The sequence below is a fragment of the Apteryx mantelli genome, chromosome 29 (genome assembly GCF_036417845.1).
Source record: "Apteryx mantelli isolate bAptMan1 chromosome 29, bAptMan1.hap1, whole genome shotgun sequence".
Classification (NCBI taxonomy): Eukaryota; Metazoa; Chordata; class Aves; order Apterygiformes; family Apterygidae; genus Apteryx; species Apteryx mantelli.
Genome location: NC_090006.1, coordinates 4,499,759 through 4,527,169, shown reverse-complemented (window position 1 = coordinate 4,527,169; position 27,411 = coordinate 4,499,759). Strand labels below are relative to the sequence as shown.

Genomic DNA, 27,411 nt, shown 5'->3' with positions numbered 1-27,411 from the left:
AGCGCCGGCTGAGAGCCGAGCATCAATCCGGGCTTTTTCCCTGGCTCGGCCCCAGGAATGAAAAGTTTCTATAGCGGGCGCGCGGCAGCGCAGCCTCTTCTGCAGGGTCCTCGCCGCTATAACCACAGATTTGCAAGACCTTTTACGTGTTCGTTCCTCCGTAGCGCAAGGTGGGAACGGCAGGGCCCGTCCGTCGGCGCGGGCGGAGGCTGCGGCCCCCGTCGCCTCCTTGCGCTTTCGGGGAGGAAAGCGGCGGCTGGCGCAGCGGCGCCGGGGCCCGCGCAGGCGAGGCTGGCGGGGGCGCCGGGGCCGAGCCGCGCGCCGAATCCCAAAGCGGCCCGGAGGGAAGGGACGGCGGCGCCGGGAAGCAAGGGCCCCTCGCCTCCCCGCAGGGCGGAATCGGCTGCGAGTGGCGCGGGCGACGCCAAATTTGTGCATTTCACCTTGCCCAATGTAAAAAAGGATTTATATATATATGTATGTATAACACACGCATATATATGTATTTTAAAGCTGGAAGGGACGGTTCCACCCCGACGCCTTCCTCCCCGCGCCGCGGCGCTGCGCCCGGGCAGCCCCAGCGCACCCGCTTTCAGCTCCATCCCCGCTTTCCCCTCTCTCTCGCCGTTTCGGCAGCGTTGCAAGGAGGCACCTTGGGGGCGAGCGGGTGCCGGGCGGCTCTGCGTCCCCTCGGCGGCGCGGGAGCCGGGGGACGGACGCGGGAGAAGCGACGCGCTCGCCCACCGGTGCGCGAGGAGGAGGAGGAGGAGGAGGAGGAGGCGGCGGCGGCGAGCGGCCCCTGCGATGGAGAGCTGCCTTCCAACCCAATTACTATCACACGGGGGGACATATGGATTGGTGACATCTGACATTTCCTGAAAAAAATATTTTGATGCGGAATGGCACCTCAGTCACAAATTATTTTCCCAATCTTGGCTTAGGTTTGGGTGTTTTTTTTATTTTTATTTTTGTGTGTGTGGGTGACATTTGCAAACAAGCGAAGGCCCCTCGCTTCCCGGCCGCGGCCACCCGACGCCCTCGCTTTCCGGGGCCGGGACGGTCGCTCGGCCGCGTTTTGCCCAGCAGCTAGCACTGCTGGTGTATAGATAGCTTTGCACCAGCTAATTGCCCCCTGGCTAATTGCACCGCTGTGCAAAACGGATCTTTTTTTAATCTCCTCTCGCCTTTGCCCCCTCCCCTGCTTTCGAGCCCTGCGAAGGGTCCGGTCCGCGGCGCGGCGGGGGTTACCGGCACCGGCAATCGCCGAACCCACTGCTACCAGACACCTTGGAAAAGCTGAAATGACTCTAAATGCCTAAACATTTTAAAACAAACCCTGGAACAATTCAGCTCGGAGCTCCTCGCCTGCTCGCGCTCGCTCGCTCGCTCTCTCCCCCCCGCCCCCCCCCCCGTTTTTACGGTTTCCAGAGCTGTTTTACGCCTCATTACCTGCACACTGTGAGTGATGTCTGTCGGTCCTAGAGCTGTAAATACCTTAAATCATGCTTCATTAGGAATATCTATGGTGCTATTAAAGAGCTATAATAGACAACGAGTTAACAGATGATTAAATACGAACTCCATTTGTGTCAGTCACCGGCTTGCGGGAAGAGGCTTTAAGTTTTTTAAACCGGCTCTCATTACCCGGCGGAGCGGCTGGCGCGGCGGCTGCCGGCGCAGGGGGATGCGCGGATCGGGGAGCGCGCGGAGGAGCTGCCCCCCTCTCCGGCGCGGGAGCAGCCGCGGGCCGGGCAGCAGATCAACCCCTGAGCCAGGGATGATAAAAAAAATGAAATGAAATAAATAAGGAGGGAGGAGGAGGAGGGGACGCCAGGATGCAGGAGGTGCGGCACGGAGCGGGATGGGACGGGGCCGGCCTGCAGGAAGGGCTGAGCGAGGGGCGATGGAAGAGGGGAAGGGGGCCGGGCGCGGTGAAAAAGGAGCATGAGCAAAGCGAAAAAGTTTCTGTTAAATAATTACCGAGGTTATCCAAATCCCAAACACCGGGAAAAGCTAAATAGCGAGCGATTTCTCGTTTTTCCAAAATTTGAATTTCCTGCATAAAAAATAAAGACCAGCGCAACAGGCAACCCTGGGGAAAACGAATGCTTCCCCTCTGGATTGCGCACCGCCGGGATGCTCCCAGCTCCGCGGGAGGGGGAGAACACCCCACGTCCCACCGCGGCCTCCATCTCCCCAGCTAGCGCTTCCCGCAGGAATAACGGCAGGATAAGCTCGCGTTCCCCAAATCCTGGCATCCCGCGAGCTCGCCACTGTCGAGGGCCCCTTGCCGCAGCGGCGGGGGCTCCCCGGGGAGCCGCTCCGCGCCGTTCCCGCGCTCCAGCCCACCAGGCACGCGCGGGGCCGGCGGCGATGGGGAAGGCTGGCACGTCGCTCCCCCGGGGCGGCTTTCGCCGGGCCGGTAATTGAATCTCGGGGCTTTTTATTCCGTCGGCTCCCGTGCCGTGATTAAGCGAGCTGGAAATGCCATTTCCGCCTCGCTGCGAGCGCGAGCGCCGAAGCGGCTGATCATCTGCTGCCGCTCGCCGCGACCGACCTCGCCTGCCCTCCGGCATCGGGGTCGGGCCGCGCCGGCCCCGAGGGTCACGGAAAGAAATTAATCTCGGCGTCCCCGGGGAGGGCGGCGCGGTGCCTCGGCCGGGCGAGACGGCTCGCGCGCCGGGGAGGAGCGGCACCGCCGGAGCGGAGCAGAGCAGAGCCGAGCCGAGCCGAGCCGAGCCGCCGACCCCGGCCCCGGGGGTTAACGCCGCCGCCGTCCACCCGCGGCAATTTATCCCCAGAATATTTAATTTCCTGCTCGGAAGCCGCCGGGGCCTTTCGCCCACCCCGGTGCACCGGTTGCTCTGAACCGAGAAAGCGTCGCGGCAAAAGGTGTTTGCAGCGAGCATGGAGCAGCCCCCCCCCCCCCCCCCCACTCCATGCTGGGAGCCGGGAGCCGCAGGGAAAGGATGCTCAGCTCACAACTTCCCTCCCTAGTCAAATATTTAATAATAAACTAGGGAGACAAGCCAGCTGTCTCCCTTGGATGTGGTTTGCATTTGGAAGTTAGCAGGATTTTTATTCCCATCCAAAATCCTTTTCTTTTTTTTTTTTTCTCCCCTAATGTATGTTTTGTTCTAATATATCCATCTTGTTATCCTAAATAAAACAGGAGCCGCACCGACACGGCCCAGCCGAGCACGGCGAACACCCGCGTCGCTGTTCGTCTCTAGCGCAGACCCGCGAGCGACCGTCTCCGAAGCCGCCCGGCCCCGATCGCTTTGTTAATCAATACGGCTCGAGAGCTTTAAATAATAATCTTAAATATGCAAAGTGATAAAGCGTCCATGTTAATGTGTTAATTCCTACGATGCCTTGTTTCTTTGAAACCTGTGAAAAACGCGAGGCTGAAACGAGCCCGTCGGAAAGGAACGGTGCATCATTAGCGCAGCCGGAGCCGCGTCGCCGGCTGCAGCAATTACCGCGCGGCGAAGCACGGCAAGCTGCGAAGGGCTTTCATTACCCGCGGGGCGGCAGGTCGCGCACCTCGGCCCCGGCGCACGCTGAAACAGGCATTTTCTGCGCCGCGGATTCCAGCTCCGTTGAAATCCGTAATTGCTCTGATTGCGGCACCTGCGGAGCAAGGGGACTTCATGCCTGCGAATCCGATGAGTCAATAAGTTTGCGGCTCTGCTGGAGCCCCGGGCGCCCAGCGGGAGATGGCCAGGAGCGAGGCCGGTGCCCGGCACGGCGGGGCAGAGCGCGGCTCGGCACCGGGATGCTCCCGCCCGGAGCGGGGCGATGCTCCCCCCAAACCGGCGAAGCCTTCGGGGAGATGCAGGCAAGCGGGAGCCTTTTCTGCAGAAACCGTTCCCGTCCACGCTCCGAGGGGCCGTGGCACACGGGGCTCCTCCCTGCCCTGCTTCCTCCCTTCTGATTTCATTTCTTTCCATCTTATTTTTATATTTTATATATATTTTTTTTATTTTATTCCCAAAGGTGCATTTAACCCCCCCGCCCTGGTTTAAGGACTGCAATTCGCAGCCCCGCCATGCCGCGGGTGCCGGCGGCGGAAAGGAGAGACGAGAGCCCGTTCCCTCCCGGACGGGCTCGTCCCCAGCCCCGCATCCCGGCGCCTTCCAGGAGCGCGTTAAGCGCCGCGATTAACAGCCGTCACGTGCCGCTCGCTTGCTCGCTCGCTCCGTCTCTCCCGGGGGAGGAAGCGCACATGCCGGGGAAGGGGCCGTTTCGGTGGGGTTTTGCTGCTTTTTAACTGCCCGGAGCAGGGGGAGATTCGTCCCGCGAGCGCAAAGCGCCGGCACGGCCGTTATCGCCCTGCGCCGGCCATCGGGGCCGCTGCGCATCCCGCGGCACGGCGGCAAGCCGGAGGCAGGGAGGAAGCGGGGACCGAGGCCGCGGGCACGGGGCAGCGCGGCGCCCGGGCGGCCCCGCCGCAGCCGCCCTTTTTAATTGATCGCTCCTCGTTTGCTGCTGCTTCGCTTTAATTACCGCACGGGCACTGCCGACGCGATTCCCGGGCGCGTGCAATAAAGCCGTCGGAGGGCGTCACTGCGGCTCGTTTCTTCGTTTATCGCGGGCCGTACGGGAGGAAGGGAGCAGCACACGGGCTCGGGGGGGGGGATAAAACACAGCCACAAGGTGGGTTTCTCTGCGGGCTTCTTTTTTTTTCAGCTCGATATACCGAAAGGAAAAAATTTGCCTTAGAGCAGCTCGTCCGGGGGTGAAACGACCCGCTCGACGCCCGGGTTGCGCAAGAGCAGAGCCGGCGACTCCCGCGACGGGCTCAGACCCCACGGCATCACCGCGGCCCTGGTGCAAAGCCGCGGCGCGCTTTGGCCGGGAAACGCCTGAATCCGGCGGAAGCGGAGGGTTTGGAGGCAGAAATCCCCAGCCCTGCTGCCGGGGCCGCTCAGCCCGCCTGGGAAGCTCCGGCGATGCCGCCGCCGGCGCGTGGCAGGGCGAGCACCCGCGTCCCCCTGGAGTGCGACTCCCTGCCCTCGGCTGCGGCCCTGGGGAAAGGCCGGATTTGGGAAGCGGCGGGCAGAGCTTGCACGGCGAGGAGCCGCAGCGGAGGAGCCCGCGACGGCGCGGGCATCGGCTGCGTCACGCCAAAACCGTCCCAATTATCGCTTCCCTTAGTGCAGCTAGAGCTGGCGGATAATCCGCGCCGGCACGGCTTGCAAATCCCACGGGAGGCGGCAACGGAGCGCGCGGGATCCTCGCGGCGCAGGGCGGCAGCATCCCGCATCCCGCGGGGGAGAAGGGGAGCGAGGGCGAGGCGGCGCGCGGGGTTTTGGGAGCGCGCGTGCTCCCCAAAGGAGCAATCCTGCGCTCGCCGCCGTTAACGAGCCGCACGTGAGACGAGCAGAAAGCGCTCTGCCCCTGCGCCGGGGGAACGGCGCTGAAAGCCTCCCTCCCTCCCTCCCTCCCGCACACCACGCACAAAGCCCGTTTGCAAACACATTGCTCAAATCTCTCCTACTTAATTCCCCGATTTAAAAATAAATAAATAGAGGAGTTGTTTTTTTTTTTTTTGCTTTTTTTCCCTTCCTTTGCCCAATCTGGAGAGCAAGCCGCTCACGACGAGCATCCCGACGGGAGACGCGGCTCCGCGAGGGGCATCGCCCCGGGCTGGGATCTGCAGCAGGCTGCTCCCTGCCGTCGTGCGCCGCAGCCCAAATCCCCCCCCAGCCGCTGCCGCGTCCCCCCCGCTCGCGGCAGCCCCCCGGGGCGCTGGGCAGGGGGAGCCGCGCTCGGGAGCCTCCCTCGAGGGCAGCTCCGCAGGCTCCAGCCCTTAAAACTAAAATAAGCCAGAAACGATCCTGAACCAAACCCTCGAGCCCAAACAGCGACGGGTTTTGGGACCCGTTCCAAGCTCTGCAGCTTAGGCCCATCTCCAAATATCTCCAAACAAGTTTATTTATGGAAAATAAAATCAGTCCAAGACTTTCACAGCTCAGGAATATTTAATGCTGTTTGGTGAGGGAGTATTTCGAGCAAGGCGGAAATGGCGCTGCTCTCCCGAGCCCGAGTCCCGGGGCGGCTCCTGCGGAGCCGGGGTGAAGCCGCAGCTGGGCGAGACCGGCCGGTCCAGGCGCCCCGAATGGGCTCGGCCGCATCAGATAAATACCCCGCTTTAATTCAGCCCGCACCAGCCCTGCTCAATTAATTCGCTCCGTAGGCATAACGATGGGCTGCCGGCTAACGCGAGCCGTAGAAACGCGCTGGGCGAAGGAGGAGCCCGGCGCTGCTCCGGGCTTTGAAGGACCTCCGGGAGGAAGGGGAACGTCCCGGATGCGGGCAGGGGGCTCGGTGCGCGGCCCCGCGATGCCGTGCCGGGACGCAGGACCTGCTGCTCGGCGCAGGATTGCGAGGGGCTGGTACGAGCAGCAGCAGTAAGAGACGCTCCCGGTTAAAAAAAGAACCGTGTCCCTAAGGAGGAGAAACCGAAAAAAAAGCAAGCCCGGCTCTGCTCCCACCCGGGGGAAGCTTCCTGCTCGCCTTAAGGGCGACAGGCTGAGCCGCGAGCGGACGCGCCAGGAAGGGCCGCGAAGCGCCGGGCTCGAGGACTGCAAGGCGCCGAGCCCCGAGCCCCTCGCTCCGTCCCCGTTCGTGCTCCCATCCCGGACGGTTCTCCCAGCGGAGCCCCGGGCACGGTGCAAACGGGGCAGCGGCTCTCGCAGCCCTGCTCCCGGACCCGCAGGGACCCGGCCGCAGGCTTCCCGCGCTCCGACCCCCCCTGCCTGCAGGCACCTCGGAAACGGGAAGGACGATTTTCCTGATCCCTGATTTTCCTGATCCCAGAGGGGAGGAGATGGAGGCAGAGTGGGGAACGGGCGGCTCTGGACGCCGAGCAGCCGCTGAGCACACGGGGAGGCTCCGCTCCTCGATGCCGGTACTGAGCACCGCGATCCCCCAGCTAGGACAGGCGGGAAATCGGGGAACGCACCGATCTGCACCCGAACCAGCAGCGGGGGGAGGCAAAACGCCCTCCCGGGGCAGCAGAGCGCCGGGGGCTCGACCGGGCGCCGCGGAGCAGCCAGCCCCGGCAGCCCCCGGCCGGCGGCAGCGGGGACCCGCGGCGCTTTAATAGACACCTGCCACCTGACGGGAGCCTTAATGCGTCCGCCGGGCGCAAACGAGCAGCGGCAGCCTAACGAGCCGGGGCGAGCGGCCGGTGTCACCGGCACCGCCGCCTCGCCGGGGGGGAGCGCGAAAGGCGGCGAGCGGCGGGGGGGGGGAGAGGGGCAGGGCAAGGCCCGGCTTTTACAAACAGCTCTAATATCCCTGGAAGACGTCTCCGAGTCAGGCACCGGGTTGGAAATGTCTCCCATTATAATTATGACTCATTCGTGACTCAGTGACATTTCTGAAATTAAAAAGCGTTCGCTCATCCAGCCCTTTGCTGCCCCACTTGGCGGCCGAGCGAGCGCTAAACAACTTATTTTTAATGCCGTTCTCCCAGACAAACAACCCGGCCGGCGGGGCGAAACGGGGCGGTTGCAACCCGCCGCGAGCCTCGAGCGGGCTCAGTAAACCCCGGTCGCGCAGTTATTCCCCCGTCCCTCTCCACGGTCTCGTTAAAGCCCGAGGCGCGGCGTCAGGCTCGGTTATTAAAACAGTAGATTTCAAGGGTCGAGCGGCGGCTCTGCCGGGCCGGGAGCGATGCCGCCGGCCGCGTGCTGCCCTGCCGAACGGCGCGGGAAGGGATGCGCGGGAACGGCAGTGCGGCCGCTAAACTGCCACCGAGTTCCCCAAAATCCCGGCGGTGCCAGCCCAGCCCGGCATCCCGCAAGGCATTCGGGGCGATGCCACCGCCACCAGGATGCATCGGAGCAGAAACAGCCCCGGAGTCGCTCCCCTCCCCCTTCCCGCCCCCTTTTTTCCCGCTAGGATGCCTGGGAAGCGCCGTCTCTCGTTCTTCACGACGACGGAATCGCTCGCCGATGACGGCTGCCTGGCTGGGATACAAGCGAGCTCTGGGCATCGCCCAGAGAAACGTGGGATATAAAAAGCGGAAGGCGCCTCAGCAGCGGGGACGAAGCATCCGGATCCCGTTGGCGGGGCTCGAAATCCCAGGACGATGCAGAGAGCCCGTGGATCCTTTCCTAGGGTTTTGCCAGGGCTGCCGTTTGCCTTTCGCCCTTATTTAATCTGCCGCCGCGAGGCTGCCGCGTTTTTGCACGTGCACGTGGCGGGACCGTCGTTCCCGCTGTGCGTTCCCGCGCCTCGTCCCCCTGCAAACGCCGTTCTCCCAAGTCACCAGGGAAAAGCAAGTATCCGAAGGCCGCGGTAACGACGGCGGATGGACTGCCTTTGCCATGCGCCCCATCCCGGGGCTCTGGCTGGAAGAAACCTGGCGAGATCCATCATCATCATCACCGCCGCGTGACCAGCCCCATGTGCCCAGGAAGGATCCCGGGAGGCGCGCGCAGCCGCGGGAAAAGACCCCCCAAAGGAAAGGAGCGGCACGCTGCTGCCGCCCCCCCGCCGCCTCCCACGTGCCGAATAGCCGTTCGGCGAGGGAATTCCTGCCGCGCGGACGCGGGCCGCGGCTCTGTGGTGCCGGCGGCATCCCGACAGCCGCGGGAAAGTGCCGCCGGGGCCGGTGTCCCCGCAGCGCCCCGCGCCCCCGTCGCCGGCACGAAGCCGCCCGGCCCCGATCCGCCACTTTTCGCCCCGGAACGGGAGCCACCGCCACCGCTTTGATCCGCTAGTTAATTCCTTCCTCCGATTCGCTTCTGAACCGCTTTTCGCAGAGACGCCAAGATCAAATGAGTAGTTAAGAGCCCGTCAGGGAGGAAAACATGAAAGAGGCGCAAGTTTTGCTCAGATGCGTTAACCCCGCGGCTGCCGCGCGGGAAAAGCGCCCGCGAGTGCCGCCCGCCCTGCCGAGGCCGTGACACTTCCTCACCTGCCAGCCCGGGAAGCCAGCCGGCACCGGCGTCCCGGCATGGGGGAAACGCGCCGATTTGACCAAAGTGGCCTAAATTTGTAGCTCCCCGCAGCCGCCCCGGGAACTCGCGGCACTGCGCTCACCAAACGCGCGCGAGCTCGTACCGCCGGCCAGCGCCGAAACCTCCGCGTCGGAATAGGTAAAGGTCAGGCCCAAAACAGGGACCTGGGGAGCGGAGAAGCCTGGTTCCCAAAGTAGAGGGAAAAGGAAGGAGCGGAAAATTATTATTTCAATTACAATGGAAATGTATTTTATTAGAAAACATGGATTCGTCTTTGATACTCGATACCAAGAAAAGCAATATCCAGGAATATAATACCCCGTCCCCACGCAGGGGGAAGGAGTTATTAAATCAGAAGATGAATGGCTCGCAGCGCAGTTAACGGCACCAGTTTAAAGAAAAATAGTTATAAACTTACTCTTTGCCCCAAAACGCATCCCTCCCCTCCGGTGGCGCTCACTAAGGCGCTGCGCTTCTGTAGCTTATAAAAATTCAGGAGGGAAATTTTAATACAAGCGAAAAGGCAAATTTAGAGCGGTTTTTTTTTTCCCCTTCCCCCACTTAAAAAAAAAAAACACACACACACAAGGAATAAAAATAACCTGGTTGCACATCGTTTGATTGTTGCGAAGTAGTGAGGATGTAAATGAAGGTGCTTTCTTATGTATAACAGTGTCTCCATCAGCCCCGTGGCAGGGCGAATAGCTCAGCGTCTCTGTTCTGCATGAATAAATATGTATAAAAACGTAACGCTGCAAAGAACTAAAAATCCGATAACCGAGATAGTGTTTCTCAGAGGCTGGGAGCAGCACCAGCCACCAGCTTTTCTTATTCTTCGGTATTTATGTAAAGAACCATTGAAATGGTAATGCGGCTTCCTCCCCCCGCCCCGTGCGTGAGCATTCGGGGCCTTTTTGCGGCGACGGCTGCACAAAAACGCAGATATCGGGGCCGCGGCGCAAGCGTGGCCGTTTGCTCTGGCTCGCGACGCCGGCGCGGATGGGCTGGCCGTGGCCACCGCCGCGGAGCATCCCCGCTTCCCCGGATCGCGTCCGAGGGGCGAAGCAGCGGGATGCTGGCGCAAGGCAGTTCCCGCTGGGATCGGGGACCGCCGGTGGCGGGAAGCGCGCTGGCGATGCCCGCGAGCAGCCGGCCGAGGCGAGCGCGGGTCGGCGACGGCCAAGGGCCGCCGAGACGTCGCGCGCGCGCACGTGCGCGATCCCGACCGGCGCCGCGCTCCCTGGCCGCCCGCCGGCGCGGAGCCCGTGGGTTATCCGATGCGAAGCGCCGCGCGGGGAGCCGGGCGCCGCGCTGCCTGCCGTTACACAACCCGGCTCGGGAGATCCTACGTGGGCAGACGTGGGCTTTCCTCTGAATCGGCAGCAGCTCTCGCGGCAGCTCAGCAGAACATGAGCAGCTTACATAAACAGCGCGCGGAGCCACCGGCGTGTGGGCTGCTCCGCGCCGCGCCGCGCGCGCGGGGGGGGGGGGAGGGAGGGAGGGATGGAGGCAGGGCCGCTGCGCTGGCTTTTTTTTTTTTTTCCTCCTTTTTTAAAAAAAAAAAAAAAAAAAACCCAAAGCGAGCAGCTTCTCCTTGTGGGGGAAAGGCAGGCAGGGAGAGAAATGACTCAAGTGTTTTGTAACTTGTCACATTCGAAGCTGCAATTTGGAGGCAGGAAGGAGCGCTCCAAAATAGGCGCCCCGGCTTGTATAAGCGCGATCCCCCGTCGCCTCCCCGCGCCGCCGAGCGGCAGCGGCCGAGCCGGGGCTTCTCCGCGGGAAGAGCCCCCAGCTTTGGGGGGGAGGGGGGGGATTGCTGGGCTGCACCGGCCGGGAGGCTCCCGCCGCAGCCCGGTGGGAAAGCGCAGCCGCTTTTTCCCACGCCATGGGCCCCCCCGGGCCGGGGCGTGAATCTCCGCACTCGCTTCCCAGCCAGGTCGGTGCCTCTTCGGAGCCAGCCAACAACCCCAGCGGCGCATAGGCGGGGGGGTTTCTCCCCCCTATAAGTGCCAGCACGCGAGCTGGTACCAACATGACATTAAATCAACGGGGAGCTGCCGACAGCGACGGTCAGAGCCGCGATTGGGCCCCGATGACAGGGATGCAGTAAAAGTGACACCGCGCCTCGGGGCTCATTGACCTGCCATCGAGGGTTTCGCCGCGGCTGGCTCCAACCCCAGGTGGGTCCTGGCACCCGGCTCCAGAGCCGCCGTTTGCGGGGGCAGCGCTTCCAAAGGGGCCCCCGGCAGACGGGAGGCTCCCGCGCGGCCTCCAAAGCCACGAGCACACGGTGCCCGCGACGGCACGTGCTGCCGGACCCACGGAAAACCCCGGACGCCGCATGGCAAAGAAATTAGGTTGCTTATTTTAAGTAGATTCATTCAACTTGGCTTTGCAACATAAAAAAAAAATCTCCACCTCGGTGCAACAGACCCGCCGGATGGGCACATCGCCGCGGCTTTCGCTTAACAGCTCACAAGCAAAGAGGTCGCAAAGGTGCTTTGCGGCAGACAGGGGGAAAAAAGCCCAATTCCTAGCTCCACGGGCGGTGCATGGGGACGCACGCTCCGGGATGCGCCCGCCGGATCCCGCGCAGCCCCGGGCCCGCTCCAACTCCGCGCGCGCTCCGACGGCAGCGCGACGCACAGTGATTCAACCCGAGCCATACGGCTGCAGAAGCAACACAATTATCTCTCGGAGTTACGCGTTGATGGATAGAAGTTTTAATTACCAAACCTTTTCATCCTCCCCCACACGCAAAAAAGTATATTTTCTGGCATGTTTATTTAATAATAAAATATGATAAAATTATATGTTAGCGGGAATAAGTGCACAGTGCGTGGAAAGCACGAGACGAGATGAAGTCTGTTTTGTCACCGGAGCGGGAAACATCAGCTCCTTTGATCCTCTCCGCTCGCTCGGCGCAAAGTTTCGGTGCTCGCGGAAAGCGCGGGGCTGGGGCGGCCGGGCCGGGGGGTGACGGCGGCTGCCCGCCCTCCCCATCGCCGCTGCGGCGCTCGGGGAGAGCTTGGAAACGACTCGGCCTCCAAAACAGAGCTATAAAAAGAGGAGACCACATGCAGCACAGCGCCTAGCTCTTCCTTTTTTTTTTTGGCTAAGAATGAAAGCTTAAATTTTTTTTTTTTAGAAAAAAAAGCAGTATGCAGAAGGATATTTGTTCTCTCCCCTTCCCACTAGGAACCTAACAGGTTTCTCTAAGGATTGGGGGCAAATCGTGGCCCCAGCATCACGCGTGGCCTCAGCTATGAGCCTGCCCTGAAAAGGGCCAGGTTGGCACCAGCTCGGAGGGAATTTCTGCGACCGGGAATGCCAGGAAAGCCTCGGAGGCGGCTGCCACCCGGCCCCGCGCGAGATTGACAGCCGCCGCTCCCGCGCACGTCCCCGTCCCTCGCTGCACCCGACGCGGAGAGCGAGCGCACGCCAGCTGCCTTAATTGCCACGGACAGGGCTAACGGGTGCCCCCGCCACCTGTCAGCATCCTTTAGGGCTTGGGAAGCGTCCGGCTCCCCCGGGAGCGTCCGTCAGGCCTCCGCGCTCACGGCCGGGTGAACGGCTCCTGCTCCCACCAGCATCCGATCTCGCTGCTCCCCCGAAGCCGGGGGACGGCGGCGGCACAGGCAACTCCGGCGGGACACCGGCCACCCGCTTCCCGATGCACGGGAACGGCGGGGACTCGGATCATCACCCCTTGGCGCTGCAGCCTGCAGGGCTCCGGCGGGAATTTTCCCCCCCTTGGAAACTCGCAGCCAACCTGCTAACGAGTCCCTGCGAACCTTGTGCCTTCCTACCTCTAATTCCGCAGCCTGCTGGGATTCGAGCGCCGCGGACGGCCTCGCGCCCGCCTGCGAGGCAGAGGCTGAGCGGCTGCTCGCTCCTATTACTGCGCTGTCAATCTCGTATTAGCACATTATAATACGGTGCGCTGAACGCATCTGTTCCGTACATCGCCAGCCCTAATTGTCATTTGTTGAATCGCTTTGTCTTATACGATTGTTAAGCAATTATTTCATCCGAAGCAGCTCAAACTTTGATTACCGTATAGTGTTTACGGGGATCAAAGTGAAATCAGCAGCTACTTCAAACACGGTGCAGCCGAAATAGGCACGAGTGTGCGTCCTCCGCCAGCGCGGCGGCGAGCAGCGCAGCAGGCTCGACCCAGCGGTTCTTCCCGTCTCCGAAGCCCGTCCCTCCGCCTGCAGGGAAACGCTGCTTGTCCAGGGTGGTTAAGCGCCCAGTGAAAGCACAGGTAACGAGGGAGATGTGAAGTGACACCGCTGCCAGGATCGCTCACGGAGTGGGGATCTCGTCGCGCGCGGCACCAGCCGGCTCACGCTCCCCGCGGCCGGGCGGTAACACCCCGCGCGCGGAGGAGCCGGCGGGGACGGGGCAGGGTTCCCGCGGCACGGTGCATCCCGCGGCGCGCAGCTTTGCTCCTCGCTTTCGGCGGTTCCCAGGCCCGGCCCCAGCCCGCGCCGCTCAGAAGTCGCCGCAAAGCCGCGAGCCGCAGGGGCTGGCAGCCCTCCGAAGTGGGGACAGGGCGATGCCAGGGCCGTGCCGGGGCCTGGGAAGCCGGAGCGGCTCCGGCACTAGCCCCCGAGGACGGGCGGATGGCATGGGGAAGGAATTTGCCCATTGTTCAAGTAGTCCGGGCTGGATTGGGAGAGAAACGCTGGTGGCTCCTTAACCCCGGATGGCCCCGTGTGCCAGAGAGGACACGCAAACTGTCAAGGATATTCCCCAAACCATCCGCTTTAGCGAGACCCGAGTTTAGGCTGAGCGGCGCTCAGAAGCCCCCCTCCTCCGGCCAGCTGCAGGGCGCCGCACGGCGCAGCGGGAGCGCGTCCCGGCTCGGAGACCGGGCAGACATCCGCCTCCTTTCGTTAAAGGCGGATGAATTTGCCCGTACAGATCGTTTTTCAGGGGGTCCCAGAGGGGACGCAGAGCCCTTCGTAAGGCCGGAGGGTCCCCGGCCGGCCACTGAGCGGAGCCAAGCCGGGGCCGCGGCGGCAGCACGGCGAGCAGCAACCGCCAGGCTTTGCCGAGGGCTCCGGGCACGGGAGCCGGTCCCAGTCTCCCACCCCTCTCCCATTGCCTGGCCATTGCCACGGCTCTCGGCCCCAAAAGCATCTCCAAGAGCCTGAAAACCCCCCCAAACCCTACGTGCGACAGGCTGCCCCGAGCCCTGCGGCTGCCTCCCGCAGCTGAAAACGCATCAGCCCCCGTTGCGCCGAGGGGAGCGACTCCCCGGCGGGACGAAACCGCCGCCGCGCGCGGGACCGAGCCGCGGGGCGGCTTGCGCTTCGCCGCCCGCCGTTATCCGCCCAAAGAAACCTCTAAGGAAGTCGTCAAACGCCGCGACGGGAACCAAAGTCTGGAAGAGCAGGTAAAAGGTAACGCCGTAAACCGCAGCTTAAGAGCGGCGCTACGGGCAAATTGCTTTTTAACAAGCAGACAAGTTCTATCAATAGCATCTACCGTATGTTTTTATAAAGTGCAGAAATATGTTTTTAAAAGGCCAGTAAATAAAGTTCCTATCGATTTGATCTTGGGCGTAATCTGTTTTTCTGTCTGCCACCAATAGTGGTAATAAAACAGAATCATGTAATACGGCGTTTCGGCTAATGCGACTATACATCACGGCAGGGACTGCGCGCTCGCCGGCGATCTATCATCTTCTATTGGGATTGCTTAGCTGCAGAATTTATAAACTTGCCCCCAAATTGATGCAATGTCCAATTTTCTTTTCCAATTTATTTTTGGTTGAGCAAAGCAATATTGAGGCGTCTGCAGGACAAGGAGGGAGCATTTCCCATCTATCCAGATGTTCCCCACTTAGCTCCAGCTAAGTTAAGGGTTTTCCAACGCATCCAGGCTATTAGCCGTTGGCTTCCCCTGCCTGGTTGCGCATTCGTTGTTCCCTAGCGCCGTCCTGCCTGCAGAGATAGCAGCCAAATCCAGCGGCCTTCCCGAACGGAGGTGCACAAAGGAAGCCAAAGACAGGGGTCTTTGGGGAAATTAAAGTCACGTTCGATCAAGGGAACCCTCTTTCCCTTGGCAGGACGCTTACTTTGCCAAAACGCCCGTTCAAACCAGCGCTGCCACCAAGGAGGGTGTCAAGGGACGACTGAATTTGCTGGCTGCGAGCAGAGACCTTAACCACACGCAGCCCCCGCCGGACCCATTACAGCTACCTGGAACAAGGGTGGGAAATATTTCTCCCACAGTGGAAAACTGATAAATATTTCCAAAGATTAAAAAAAAAAAAAAAAAAAAACAGAAACATTCTGCATTTGGCTTTTTTTTGTGGTTGTTTTTCTTGAGGAGACAAAGTGTTCCACAGAAAGCAGACACTTCCTACACAAGTTTTCATACTCAAAACCCTAGTTTTCTGCAGCTGATTTTGATGGAAAGTGCTTAGCCAGCCCTTTACACAGTCCATTTCTCACCATTTCATCCAAGAGATCTCAAAGCCTCAGCAGGGAAGTTGAGGCTGAGCCGAACCCCCCCATCTCCCGCTCCCCGCGGCGGCGCAGCCCCGTCCCGCTCCAGGAGTGCTTGCCGCAGCAGCCGGAGCCGCGCGCTGCCGGCCGCGGGGCCCGGGCGAGCTCAGGCAGCCTCGCCCACGGGCAGCGCTATTCGGGCCATTTCCCCCCAAAACACCTCCAACTTTCAGAAGCATCCTAACAGGCTCGGGAGTTAAAAATAATAAGTCATCTGGATGCCTATAGGGAAAACAGAGGGAGCAACTCAGTGAGGTCTCCGCAACCGATGCGAGGCTGCCCAGCCCCTCGTGGGAAAAAAGATGCCGATTTTCCCACTGCGGGCCGGGGGCGGAGGCGACCCGCGGCGGCGTTCCCGCGGCTCCGAGGCCGTCCCAGGAGAAGGCCAGAGAACAAAACCGAGCCAAGGGAGGAAGCGGGGCCGGTGTCCTCAGATGCTGCCTGCGTGGCACGATGTGCTGAAGCCTGTCTCCACGGGAGACGATATCAAACTCGCCGCCGGCGCTCAGCTACGAGCGCAGCGGGAGCGGGCGGCTCCTGGCTCCCCAGGGCCTTGCCCCGTTCGCCAGCGCTGCCACGGCTGGCAGCTCACCCAGGCCCCAAAATAAACCTATGTGCGCATCACCGGCCCGAACTGCACATGTCCGAGCCAAGCCGGAGCAGGTTCACCAGCCTGCTCTCGTTTTCAAGCTCACGAAACGCGAGGAGCCCTGTCCCCAACCCGGCCCGGCCAGGCAAGCATCGGGCCTCGCCGATTCCCCAAACCCTCCCCAAAGGAGGCGGCGCGCGTTCCCGGGCAGAGCACCGGTCTGCCAGCCAGGCCGCCGCTTTGCTGGCTGCGTTGCCGCAGGCAGCCCGCTCCGCTTCCGCGCCTTGGGTCGTTCTCCCGGAAAACACAGAAAGGAAAGAAAAAGGAAGTTACTGCCTACAGCTGGGAAGTTTTCAACTACCGATGGAAAGCAAGGCCCAAGCGACGGATGGTTTCATCTACGGCATCCTTTGCCAGGGAGGTTTTTTTTTTTTGGGGGGGGGGGGAATAAAAACAATTAGGAAAAAAAACCCAGGCATCTTTAAGGGAAAGTTGTACTTCGAGCCATGTGATCCACAGGGGGAAGAGACTTTCCAGACAGCGATGAGGCAGCCAGAAAAAACAATTCTTAACACTTCAAGGTAAAGCCAAGGTGAATAAGAAGCGAGGCGGGTTTCTCCGGCAGCGGTTACAGCCGGAGCAGGGGCTGCGGGCTGGGAAGGCCCCTCGGCCGGCGGCATTTCGCCGGCGGCGCAGGCAAGGACGCCCCACGAGCTGGGGACGCGCAGCCGGGTCTCGTCCCCAGGGCGAAGGCACCTGCTGATACTGCGCTGGGGCTTTTTTTTCCCCTCCTTTGCCCGCGCAGGGCACCGGCAGCCCTGGCCCCGCTGCTGCCGAGCCCAGCGTTCCCAGTGCTCCCAGTTCCTCCGGCCCCGGCTTCTCCGGGCTAGCGAAGTTCAATGGTGCCATCTCGTGGCACTGCACAAACACGGCAAACTGCACAGATCCCCGCTCGCACCCCGTTTGCCCGGGCCTTGCCGCCCTCCGCTCTCGGCGGGCGCTTCGCGCGGGCTGCAGCAGCAGCACCACCGAGGTTTCCCCCAGGTTTGCACCGGCGCAAACGCCCCCAGGTTCGCTCAAAGCGGCGACGGGAGCAGGGCAGCCGGGCTGCAGCGAGCACAGCTCGCACAGGGCAGTGCCCTGCCCCATCCCGGCGCACGCGGGGCAACACGCACCTCTTCCATACAGCGACCAGGAGGGCAAAGATCAGCCAGGGAACACCCGCCCCCCCCCCCCCCCCCGATAACCCAGCGAGACTTTGCACTAGCCACCGGGTGCCTACGGTTACCAAAAGTCTGCAATCGCCCCCCATCACGTTAACCCCCCCACTGTCATGTGCGTTTTACATTGCCTCCGCGGCCTGATGTCGTCTCCACTTCGTTACCTGGGTTTCACCAGGCAGACGCAGGTCACACGGGTGATGGGGACACCAGTGAGGAACGCAAACGCCAAGCCAAAGCACGCGCACACGTATGCCCATATGAGAAGTTTTACAAGAGATTACAAAAAAATCACCTATGTTTGTGTGTTTTGATATAATTCTATAAAATACAGGTCAGAGGTTGCCCACTGCTTAGCCTCCAACCAAAATCCTGAAGCGCTGGGAAAGGAAGAGATTAGAAAGTCATTGGAAAGGCAGAAGGGGGATTCACCACTAGGACGAGCAGAGCTGCAGCAGCCCCGGGGCTCTGCAGGCACCGACAGCCGCGGGCGAGCGGCGCGGAGCTGCCCGTGCCAAAGCAAACTGCGTCCAAGCCCCTCTTCCTCGCGCCAGCGGCCGAAGGCTGGGAGCCGCCGACACCGCCGCGCGCCAGCCACTGGGTGTCTCTGCCCGGCGCCGGCTCCCCGCGCGCACGTGTCCCCGCGACGCTTCTGCAGCGAGCGCTTCGGCTGCGCCTCCCGTCGGGGCGACCCGCGGCACGGCACGGCGTGTCCCTACCTTGTCCGCCCGCGGGTACCGGACCCGGGGGCTGCTCCACTCCCTGCTGATGCGCTGCCTGTACTGGCGGCACTCGGGGATGTAGGTGCAGCCCACGTCGCCCAGCTCGGGGTAGATGACTTCCAAATCCCCCCTGGAAAGACAGGGAAAGAGTGGGCGCCCTCTTCCCACCGGCGGCATGAACGCGGGGCCGAGTGGCCCAGGTGTTTCGGGTACCGACGCTGCGACGAGGGGTCGGGCAATTCCCCGGCTCGGAGCGTTTTCCCCTTCTGCGTTATCTCACTTAAGGGAGCAACTCATGAGCTATGGGAGGAAACCGGGGCTAGGAAGAAACCTAACCGCCAGGGAAGTCAAGTCCCTGCTTGCCTTGGAGGCTTATTTCAAGTTATTCACATTCAGAGAGCATTTTGGTTAACTCAAGTAGCAGAAAGGATATTTTTAATGCAGCTGCTCCTACTAATGCTGCACATTAAGAAACCCCCACGGAAAGCAAGCGGCACGTGCTCGCGGTGTTTATCGCGCTGCAGCCTCCCGGCTCTTCTCCTCTATCCAGCAGCCCGCAGAAGCCTTCGAAAGCTTAAACCAAGGCCCTTCAGTATCCAAAACACTTGATAAAGGGTGCACTCGCTGGCTGCTCGCTGCGGCAGCTTTTCAGCCTGCGATGCACCAGCACTATCAAGCCTGGGAGCGAGAGCTGCCTGTTTTGCAGCACTGGGAAAACAGCCTCCCCGCGCCTCCTCCTCTCCCCTGCCCTTGCTTCGCAGCGCAATGTCTCCTTTCGGCTGCTGTCCCGCGGGCCGAGCTCTGGGGTCTGCAGAATGTCCTATTGCAGCATTTCCCTTCCCCAAAACTAGCCTCCTTCCACCAAAGTTTTTTTTGCAGAAAACATTTGTCATGTCCAGCTTCAGCTGTGCAAGTCGTTTTATCAGGCTCTGCAAAAGGGACCAGGGAGCCGCTAGCAGCAGCCAGAGGCTGCAGGACCTCGGGCTGCACAAGGCAGCGCAAAGCCGCGCGGCGCAGCGGGCACCGCCGCAGCGGGCGCTCGCACCGGGCAGTTCTGCAAGGCCCCGGCGTAGCGCGGGAAGCAGAAGCGGGAGCCGCTCACCTGCAGAACTTGTTGTCCAGGCTGCTCAGCAGCTCGAAGAAGCAGGTCCGCGGATGCCCGTCGCCCCACGGCGTCTCCTCGGCCCGGACGGCGGCGCCGAGCAAGGCGGCGGCCAGCAGCGCGGCGCGCAGCAGCTCCATCGCGCCCTGCTGGGGACCAGGCGACAGGTCAGTTCTCCCCGGGCAGCGGGACCGCGGCATCGCCACCGCCGCCTCCCGCAGACCCCCCTTGCACCCCGCTTTGGGCTTTGGCCAGTCCCGGAGCACCGGCCCCCATCACACCAGGCAGCAGCCGCCTTCGCTGCCGACGCCGTGGGCATGGGGCAGAGCCCTCACCTCCCCGTGACACCCCTCCCGCTCTTCCCAGGATGCGGTAACATGACGGAAAAGAGGGAAAAGGGGGCACCACGCTCGGTTGCAGCACGCCCAAGGCCACCAGCAAGAGAACCACGCTCCCACCAGCACCTCGCTGGCCCCAGGCAGCTCGAGGGCACTTGCCAGGAGAGGAGCACGAGGATTTAGCTCGTCTGCACGAGCCAGCTCGAAGCCGGTGGTGCCCTGGAGAGCCGGGTGCTGCGAGGCACCTACCCGGTGGGAGCCCAGCACAGGGAGCACGGCTGGGACCGGAGTGCAGCGCCCGGGGAGAACCCGGAGCAGCTTTCAGGTTGCCGCGGAGATGGTTTCCCCGGAGGGAGAAAGGGGCTGGAACGGGGTGCGGGAACACAGCACGGGAACCGGGGCGCAGCGAGGGGCAAGGGCAGCTCCGCTCCCGTGAAGAGCGAGCGGTGACGGGTCTGTGCCTGGCCGGCCCTGCAACAACCCTCTCCGAGTCACCCTGGCTCCAATTTCACACCCGCTGACAACTTCCCAGTTAATTAGAAAGGATGCGGCCCCAAACATTCATTTGCGCTAGGCAAGGAAGACGACAGGCTCATCAGATCGGGATGAGGCATACACAGAAAAAAAAAAATAAAAAAAAAAAAGGAAAGAAAACACACACGCTGTCAGCTGGGAATCGGTATTACAACACATACTGTATCATTATATAATGAAGCACCGGCACGCAGAGCGAACACGAGTAAGTACTAGCACCACTGTCATTGCAGTGAGAAAAAGGCATCAGGCTTAACTAATTAGAAACATTAATGTAATGGGAATGATCTTGAGGTTTAGGGGCTAATGGGCTCCCTGTTCCCATGCTCCGAGATGGGCAAACCCCATAATTAGAGCCCTGATCCTGCAAACACTAACTCGCGTGAGTAATTCCCTTCCCATCGGAGCCGAGGGCACCGGCCTGCGTGATTCAGGACCGCAGAAATGGACTTTGCCTGCTGTTGCAAGCGGGGACTAGATCCCGGCACGGCATCCCTGGGCATCGCTGCCGATATTTTTTTTTTTGGAAAGCGTTTCCGAAGGAAGTCCCGCAACGGCCTCGCCGAAAGCCGCGGTGGGAGGCAAGGCGGCTCGGGCAGAGCTCCTCTCGGTTTTGCCGGGACAGACGCCGGCTGCAGAGGTGGGCAAGGGGATCTTTCTCCCCAAGCGGCTCACACCACGGTAAACCAATGCAATCGGGTTTCACCTCTACTTTAAGCGCCAGAAGGGCACATTCAGCAAGAGGGCTGCCGCAGCCCTGGTACCCGAAGCGGGGCGGCGGGAGCATCGGCGCCCACGGGCGCTGCACACCAATGCGCCTCTCCTCCAGGAACCGGGCTGCGTCAGCCACCCTGGGGTGACCCGTTACCATCCGTGCAGGGTGCAAACCGCCTCCCCTTGCGGCATGCAAACCCACGGGTAGTCTCCCAAATCGCAGCGGAAGCCAGGGACACGGCGAGGCCTGCGAACAGGCCAGCCGGGGCTTTCTGTAAAATCAGGAAGGCAGAGCAGAGCCCTTCGAGCAGAAGCGGCCCAGGTGGAGCTGCACCTTCTTTCCCGGCTACGCAGTCGGGGCCGGGAATCTCATCTTTCAGCCTGCAGCGCGCTGCTAGGGCTGTGCGGCTCACGAGCGGAGCTGGCGAAGATATTTTACTCTAGGATTTCTCCCTGCTCAAGAGCGAGCTCTTCCCCTCTGCTTCCAGGCAAGCGGATGCTTCCCAGGCTTCTCTCTCTTTGCAAAGCCTTAAGTGCACTGCCACCCAATCCCTCCTGTTTCTCAGGAAGGGGAAGAGCTTGGTGAAACTGGGCGCAAAACACTTCTCGCTGCAAAGCGAACCCGACCTTTTCCTCCCCGCGGCATTGCTGGCAAGGGGACAGGTAGGAAGCCGCCTCTTTCCGAGGTCGCCTTTGGGAGGGTTGCTGCGACGGCAGCAGCGAGGGCACAAATCCGCAGCCCTCCCCGGGACGCGGGGCTCGGTGCAGCCCGCGGGAAGGACTTTTTAAAGCAAAACTACCTTAAGGGGGAGGACGGGAGAGTGTTGTGGCTTGCTTAAAAACCGCAGCAGGGCGCATGGGAAAGCCAAAGCACCTGCACGCAGAACAGAGTCGAACACGCCGGCTGAGTGCAAGACCACAAAACGCGTGCTTTCCAAGGAAAGCGGACAGTAGCTTTCCAAAACCCCTGCAAAGGCCGGTGAGGCCAAGGCCGAGCTGTTATCCGGGTCCCCTGGTACCTGCCGGGGAGCACCGAGTGCCAGGACACGGCTGTTCAACTCCACCGCAGAACGGGTGCTGCTCTGCCAAAAAAATCAGAGTAGACCAAGGAACCGCAGAGATGTTGACTTAATCTGACCAGCTTTGAAGATAGCACACGCACGTGAAAGTCCCCCGCTGATACCGTTTGTTTACTTAACGTTTGGGCTTCATTAAAGCCAAACACCCACTTCCAAATCAGCATTTCGCCATAATCTGTTTGCAAAAGGCTGGCCAAAAACACACACATTGCTTGTGAGCTTTGGAGTTTCCCACCCCAACACAGGCAGCTTCCTGTTGATGTTAGTTTAAAATTAACCAGTCCTGTTTAAAATCTGCCATAGGGTTTCTTCCCTGACTTCACCCAGCAGCAAATCCTTCTGTTATACAATGCTGTTTTATTCCATGGAATATAAATTTACCTCCATTAAATTATTAAGTAACCTCAGGGCTCACAAGAGGTTAATTGCTTGCAGGTGGAGAGGAAAGCGCTGGTGTGCTTGAATTTCTCCGGCCCCATGACACAGGAAGCCTGGCACGTTTTTTTTTTTCCTTCCAGTTTGTTTTATGCTGCAGGGAAGTTGCATATCTCACCACAAAAGTTCATTAGAAACTTTATCCCCTGCTTGCTGCAGAGCAGAGGAAGACGATTGTTTTGCTCCTGCACTCATGAGCACGGAGGCTTTTTGCACTGCACGATGGGCAGAGGTGTTTCTGGGCAATAACGTGCTCCCACCAGCTGTGCAAGTCCCCAGAAAGCTAGTGTGGTCCAGGCATTGCAGACAGACCTGAGCTCCCTTCAAGGTCCTGCATCAGTTCTGCAGGATTTGGACTCCTCTCTGCCTCAGTTTCCCCACATAGGTCACTGATAACATATTTCTCTTGTTGCAGAGGGTCTTGCAAGCTGCAAAGCACCCAAGAAATGCATATGAATTCCTCCAGTCCTGTTCTGCCTAACGGCCGAGGAACATGTTTATGCTATCGATCCCCGTCGGCGCGACCGCAGGGAGCGGAGGACTTGGCAGAGCTGCGGCCAGGGGAATTCCCTTAGCCCCGTGCCGCAGGAAGCCTGGCTTTCTGATGGCTTTTCCATGGCAACCAGCAAAGGAAACAGAAAACCACATCCTCCCTCCCTGGTCACACTGCTGCACCTCCGGCGTAACCTCACCCGCTCGCCGGCTGCTCACGCCTTTCCCTCCTTACATGGCTCACAGTTTCCCTTCCAGCTTCACGTGCCATTCAGCATGGACCACAAGGTCATCCTCATCTTGCCCGAGCCAACCCGCAGGACAAGAGCGCTTTGAATTAAAAGCATTTGGCCATAAATCCGCACCAGCTGGCAAGGCCAGCGCTCCTCGGGCAGTTTTAAGGCTCTGGGAAGAGCTGGGCAGACGAAGGAGGCACAACTGCTCCCTTTGGCTCAGGAGCTGCCCAGCATTCCTGGATGGATCCAGCTGCTGCCACGCGAGGTCCAGGGGTTATCACCGCTGCGAGAGCCACTACAGAAACCAGAAACAGCCCTTGGCCAAGAGCTGAAGTTGAGCGATTGCAAAATTGGGGCTGCGAAGCGTGTTACCAAGAGCTTGGTTTTGTACCGATCGGTGCTTTTACCGCCCCACCGATAAGGGGTCTTCTCCTTTGCAGAGCCAGCAAGAGCCGCACATTAAAAAGCACTTCCAGTTCCAGAGCAGGAGCGTTCGATAGCGCCAGAAGCACCTCGAACAGAAACGAGGTCAGCTAGTCCCCTTGCAGAGGCAGCACGAGCCCTTTCATGTTTCGCTGCAATAAGACGAGGCTGAACCCGCTCGGGGGGAGCCGGATTATACCGCTAGCTCCAACGCAAGTGCAGCGAGTTCATTAGCTGAACCTATATTTGGGTCTTTGCAACATTTATCAGCTGCTTAGGCAGAACGCAGAGCAATCTGCTCACTCACACCCCCAAAAAGCCCCAGGCACCCCCGGAACAGGCACCTCCGAGGCTGGATCACCCTCTGCAGAAAGCGCTTACGGACATGGGCTGCCAGGGCAGCGCCTGGCGCAGGCCTGCGGAATGCCGTGGGCAGCTCCCACGGAGCAGACCCGCGGTGGGAGCAGGCAGCCAGCCTCGGAGATTAACAGAGAGGATTTCTGTTTTCCCTTTTTTTTTTTTTTTTTTTAAAGCCTGAACTCTCGCTGCTGTCTGCCCCGTTTTCCAGCAGGCAGCTGGGTTCAGTCACGCTGGATTAAGTGCCACCACGTCATGACCAGCAGAGTCCTGATGACCGCAGGCAAGGCACGGCCGGAGCTGCTAAGGGGGTTTTGAGCTACGGCAGCAGTCTGCTCCTCCACCCCCTCAGCACTGCCATCCAAACCCGCTGCCAGAGCGAACGGAGCAGCAGTCGTTATAAGACAGCGGAGGGGACAGATGATGCTTTGAGCCCTTTGAAGCTGCTAAGGCTTCGGGAAGGCTCCTGCCCCTGAGCCCAGCAGGATTTGAGCTCCAGATGCCAGCGAGCAAACCCAGCTCCCGGCTGCCGGAGGCGAGGTGTTATCAGCAGCCAGCACTCGGGGAGCTCTGGCACGTCGTGTCCAGGAGACTCGGGCTGCGCAGCGGCCCCATGCAGCCGGCCGACCCCAGACGGGGCTGCTCATTTCGTTAGGGAGCAGCAGCATTGCTCAGGCCGTCACAGCCCCACCGGCTCCTCGGGCGATGCAGCACAGGCCGAGCACCAGCCTGCAGCCCCGGGCGCTGCTTTGCCGCAGAGGGGCCACCGTGCACAGCTTGGAAGCACAGCAAGAGCAGGGAGCGTGTTTCACCCCCAGGCAGCATTTAATGCAGCCCCGAGCCCAAGCTCCTCCTGCACCGGCACTTGCCTTTGCACGCACCGAGCCAGCTGCTTCACTGCGGTTTTGCACGCAAGCAGCGCTGCCGCCAGCCCTGCACCCCGGCACAGCATGGGGCTGCTCGCCCCGGCACAAGCACCTCTCCCGGAGCCGGCCAGCGCGTTTCGGGGAGGGTCACACAGCCGCTCCAGCACGCGTGGCAGGTTCCAGAGCAAGGCTTACAGGAGGTGACCTTGGAGTCGGGAAGGGCACGGAGCCGGCCGCCCTCGCGCGCTGGGCGCCCCGCGGCCGTCACGCAAAGGCACCTGCCGGAGCCCCCGGCCACGCAGGCACCTTGTGACTGCTGCCGCCGGAGCCGCAGCGCTCGCCGGGGAAGGGCTTCTATTTTGGGAATAACGCTTTCATTTGACCTATATTAAGAGCGTTCGTTTTGCAGTCACAAGGCAGGCGCAGCGCGGTGCAGGAGCCTCGCTCCCCGGGCGCCAGCAGCTCTGCAGCTTGGCACGGCTCTTCGGCTCCCAGCGGTGCTGGCGAGCGCTCGGCTGAGCCGCGGCGCCTGCCAAGCCGCTGCTAACGTGGTCAGCTCGCGCCTGCGCCCGGCCCTTCACGCGCCTGCTCGGGCGGCTCCTGCAAGGCACCGGGCGGGGGGGGGGGGGGGGCATCTCCCCCTCGCTGCTCAGGCTTAAACATCTCTGGCATTAAGGATGCTTCCTGGGTCCCGGAGACGGGGAAAGGCACTCGGCATCGCCCTTCAGAGCCGTGCCAAGGCCCCGGCTGCTGCCTGCAAGACGCAATGGTGGTGCTGAGATGACGGCAAAGGTGGTACCGAGGTTGCAGCCCTTTAGCGAATGCTGATGGGGGAAAGAACAGACGAAAAAGCAGCAGCAGCCCATACACCCCCCCATTACCGGTGCCTGCCATCTCCCGGGCAGGGCCGACGCCACCGTGGGAAAGCCCCGAGGCTGCCAGATGACGAGCAGGAGCCCGGGGATGAGGAAGGCCACATCCTCTGCGCTGACTCAGGCGATGCCAAGCGCAGCCCCACGCCAGCCCCGCCGGGGCTCGGGGAGCCGCCGCGGCCCCGGCCCCTCCGCTTTCCTGCCCTCGGCCCCCCGACACCGCAGCCCCTTGCTCCCCCGCCGGCGAGGCGCAGGGACCCGACTGGAATTGAGGCCGGCTGAGCGAGGACACCTATAAATAGCGCTGTTGCAGATCCAGCCCGCGTGTGGCTCTTCCCTTCAGCCCTCAGCTTATTTTCCGCCTCTTCCCCAGACCATCTCAGCCCGGAACGCAGCCGGACCTTGCACCCCGAGCCTGCAGACGGGGCAGGGGGAGGCAAGAGGGTTGAGTTGGTCCAAACCCCAGATGTAGATGCGCTTACACCTGATTAACCATCGCATCAAGCACCAAAGCATCTAAACTGGCTTAACCTTCCTTAAATGGGTTTAACTGGCCTGCAGCAGGGGGTCACACAGGTTTAATGAGCTCAGGGGAGTTGCAGGAAGCCTCAGAGGTGGGTGCTGGACCTCCCTGGAGCTGGCTCGGGGGCTCCCGTCCTGGGGAGCTGCCACCGCTCTGCTGGCTCAGCCTGGCCTCGTTAGCAGCACCTGGGTCCCCAGCAGCTAATGACCCCACCAGCCCTTCCCCCTCGGCACGGGACCCTGACGGTTCTTTGCAAGCCCCATCGCAGGCTGAGCCCGGACCCCTGGCACCCACCACCCTCCTCACCCGGGGTCCACGGTTACCCCCATGGCACGGACCGGGCACGCAGCACCCCCAGCAAACCTTGCACTAGCAAGGACGAGCCCCGAGCCAGGCAGCCCCTTGCAGCCGGGCCAGGGGCTGGTGCCGCAGCTCAGAGTTCAGCATTTCGCAGGTTGCTTGGAGGCGCACAGAGCTGGCAGCCGCAAGCCAGCACCGCTCTGGGCAGGGAGCACCCTCCCTTGCACCCCGGCACAGCAAAACAGGGTCCTTCCCCGCGCACACCAGCGCTGAGCTAAAACTGCCAGGGCTCCCCCAGGACCCGAGCAAAACACGCTGCCTCCCGTGGGAACATGCTGCGCACATGACTAAGCAGCAGCCGCACGCACCGGCACAGAGGCGCCCGGGGCGCAACAGCATCCCAATTAGAAGGTGAGGCAACACCTGCACTGGTAGAAAATCCCATGCATGTGATGAGCAGCACGTGCTCACCTGCCAGCCGCAAAATCAGTACCTGCACAGAGCGCTTCTCCACGCAAAGAGCTTCGGTCCCCTCTAACAGAGCAGCCCAAATGGTGCTGGTCCAGCCCAGGCCCCTGCAGCTGCCTCCTGTCTCCTTTTAATCCCGCGGCCGCCTGCTCCTCGTCAGCCCGTCGGCACCGTCCTTTCCCCCTGACTCACCCGCAGGCCCTGAGTCACCTCCTCTCCTCTCCTTTCCCGCGGCCCCTGCTCATTTCCCCGGCCCGGCGGGTCCCACCAACTCACCGCAGCTCCTCGGGGCCTCATCCCCTTCCCGTTCCCCACCGCCTGCTCCCCTCCCTCCATCCCTCCCTTCCCAACCCTCGCGTCTCCTCCGCCGCCCTCACCTGGCAGCTGATGCCGGGAGCCCCCCTCGGAGGGGTCCGCAGGCCTCCCGAACGCGCCGCCAGGCTCCTGCAGGGGAGGCAACGCCAAGCCCAGAGGCTGCGGTGAGAGCCGCTCTTTTTGGAGCGAAGGATTCCGCTTCACTTCTTATCCCGGGCGGCATCTTCTGCTGCATTTTCTTCCCCAAGCTGTAGGAGAAATAGCATTTATTTGCACAATTTACATCTTATCAAATGGCTTTAACATATACTTTCACACTTCCATCCG

At 61.5% G+C, this 27,411-nt stretch overlaps 1 protein-coding gene across 4 annotated transcripts in view; it reads right to left on the bottom strand.

The window, feature by feature from the left end:
• The window catches only part of PEBP4 (phosphatidylethanolamine binding protein 4), a 62,771-nt gene that overhangs the window by 34,046 nt on the left and 1,314 nt on the right, over positions 1-27,411 (bottom strand). For 3 of the 4 annotated variants that reach the window (XM_067312475.1, XM_067312478.1, XM_067312476.1), the window contains exons 2-4: positions 27,147-27,332; positions 19,133-19,278; positions 18,028-18,160 (exon numbers count right to left, since the gene is read on the bottom strand). In XM_067312475.1, the coding sequence (XP_067168576.1) occupies positions 18,028-18,160; positions 19,133-19,272 (273 nt within the window). In that variant the 5' untranslated portion in view covers positions 19,273-19,278; positions 27,147-27,332. Of the gene's footprint in view, positions 1-18,027; positions 18,161-19,132; positions 19,279-21,737; positions 21,813-27,146; positions 27,333-27,411 lie in introns of those variants that run through there. The other variant, XM_067312477.1, reaches the window with a different exon arrangement.